The sequence below is a fragment of the Neopelma chrysocephalum genome, unplaced genomic scaffold (genome assembly GCF_003984885.1).
Source record: "Neopelma chrysocephalum unplaced genomic scaffold, ASM398488v2 Primary Assembly neopelma1_89671, whole genome shotgun sequence".
Classification (NCBI taxonomy): domain Eukaryota; kingdom Metazoa; phylum Chordata; class Aves; order Passeriformes; family Pipridae; genus Neopelma; species Neopelma chrysocephalum.
The window spans coordinates 1-1,928 of NW_020918598.1; the positions used below are offsets into that span (position 1 = coordinate 1).

A 1,928-nucleotide genomic window follows, 5' to 3' on the forward strand; every position below is an offset into this window, starting at 1 on the left:
CTGGAATTGTGAGGGGTTTAAGGGGTTGGGAATTTCCAGAATCTTGAGGGGCTTAAGGGGTTGAGAATTCCCAGAGTGGTGAGGGATTGAAGGAGTTGGGAATTTCCAGAATTTTGGAGGGTTTAAATGTTCAAAATTCCCAGAATGGTGAGGAGTTGAAGGAGTTAAAAAATCCCAGAATGGTGAGGGAAAAGATTCCCAGAATTTTAAGGGATTGAAGGAGTTGAGAGTTTCTAGAATCTTGAGGAACATCTTCCAAATTCACCCCAAAACCCTCCAAAGTGATCCCAAACCCTCCACAGTGACCCCAAACCCTCCAAAATGAACCCAAAAGCTTCCAAAATGACCCCAAAATTCACCAGAGTGACCCCAAACCCCCCAAAATGACCCCACCCCCCCCCAGGGGGGTTTTTCCAACCCCTTTTCCCAAGGAATTCCCGAGGAATCCCCGGACTCACCGAAGGAGTGGTTGATGACCTCGAAGAGGGCGAAGTAGTTGGCGGTGACGCTGTCCATGCCCACCTTGGCGGCCACCGCCTGGAAAACATGGAAAAACGGGATGGGAAACACGGAAAACTGGCAGCTCCGCGATTCCCAACCATCCCAGGGACACGGGAAAGGCCGAATCCCACTTTTCCAGCCAAGCCAGGGGGGATTTTTTAGGGATTAGACCCCCCCATAAGGGACATCCCCAAATCCCACCTTATCCCAGGATCCCGGAGCTCTTTCCCACCTTATCCTGGAGCTCCTGCTCTTTCCCAAACTATTCCCAGAATCTTGCAGCTCCTGCTCTTTCCCAACCTATTCCCAAGATCCCACAGCTCCTGCTCTTTCCCGACCTTCCATCCCTCTTTTCCAGCAGGATTTCCAGTTCCTTTTTTTCCCAAGGATCCCAGGGACACGGGAAAGGCCAAATCCCACTTTTCCAGCCAAGTCAGGGGGGATTTTTTAGGGATTAGACCCCCCCAACAAGGGATGTTTTGTGTCCTGACGCTTCCAGCTGCGATTCCCAATGGGAAAGCTGGGAATGGCTCCCTCCTGGGAATGCTCCCCATCATCTCCATGGGACAATCCCACGGCCAGGAAATGTGGAATTCCACAGGCTGTGTTCCAAACACCCCCTTCCCATCCCAAATCCCACCTTATCCCGAGATCCCGCAGCTCTTTCCCAACCTATTCCCAGGATCCCAGAGCTCTTTCCCACCTTATCCTGGAGCTCCTGCTCTTTCCCAAACTATTCCCAGAATCTTGCAGCTCCTGCTCTTTCCCAACCTATTCCCAAGATCCCACAGCTCCTGCTCTTTCCCGACCTTCCATCCCTCTTTTCCAGCAGGATTTCCAGTTCCTTTTTTTCCCAAGGATCCCAGGGACACGGGAAAGGCCGAATCCCACTTTTCCAGCCAAGCCAGGGGGGATTTTTTAGGGATTAGACCCCCCCACCACAAGGGACGTTTACTCAGGTCCTGATGCTTCCGGGGTGGTTTTCCACGGGAAGGAGAACATTCCCAGACATTCCAGGGGAGGGAGGGCATTCCAAGGGAGGAGGAGGAGGAGGAGGAGGAGGAGGAGTCACCTCACCTGGTCTTAATATCCTTAATAAATATTCTTAATATCCTCGATATTCTCAATATCCTTGATATCCTTGATATATCCTTAATATCCTTGATATCCTTAAATCCTTAATATCTTTAATAAATATCCTTGATATCCTTGATATCCTCGATATCCTTGATATCCATAATATCCTTGATATCCTTAATATCCTTGATATCCTTGATATCCTTGATATCCCAACCCCGTGGAGTCACAAGGATCTCCTGGCATTCCCAGCATTCCCAGCGGTTTTCCACGGGAAGGAGAACATTCCCAGCCATTCCAGGGGTGGGAGAACATTCCAGAGGGAGGGAGAAGAGGAGGAGGAGCCTCAT

At 50.3% G+C, this 1,928-nt stretch overlaps 1 protein-coding gene across 1 annotated transcript in view; it reads right to left on the minus strand.

Annotated features, from left to right (window-relative positions):
* Positions 1–393: 393 nt before the first annotated feature.
* LOC113979817 (sorting nexin-27-like) overlaps positions 394–1,928 on the minus strand; it is a gene marked incomplete at its 3' end in the record, with an annotated part of 3,895 nt that continues 2,360 nt past the window's right edge. The window contains exon 4 of the mRNA XM_027707096.1: positions 394–537. Coding sequence (XP_027562897.1) covers positions 394–537 — 144 coding nt within the window. The remainder of the gene's footprint in view (positions 538–1,928) is intronic.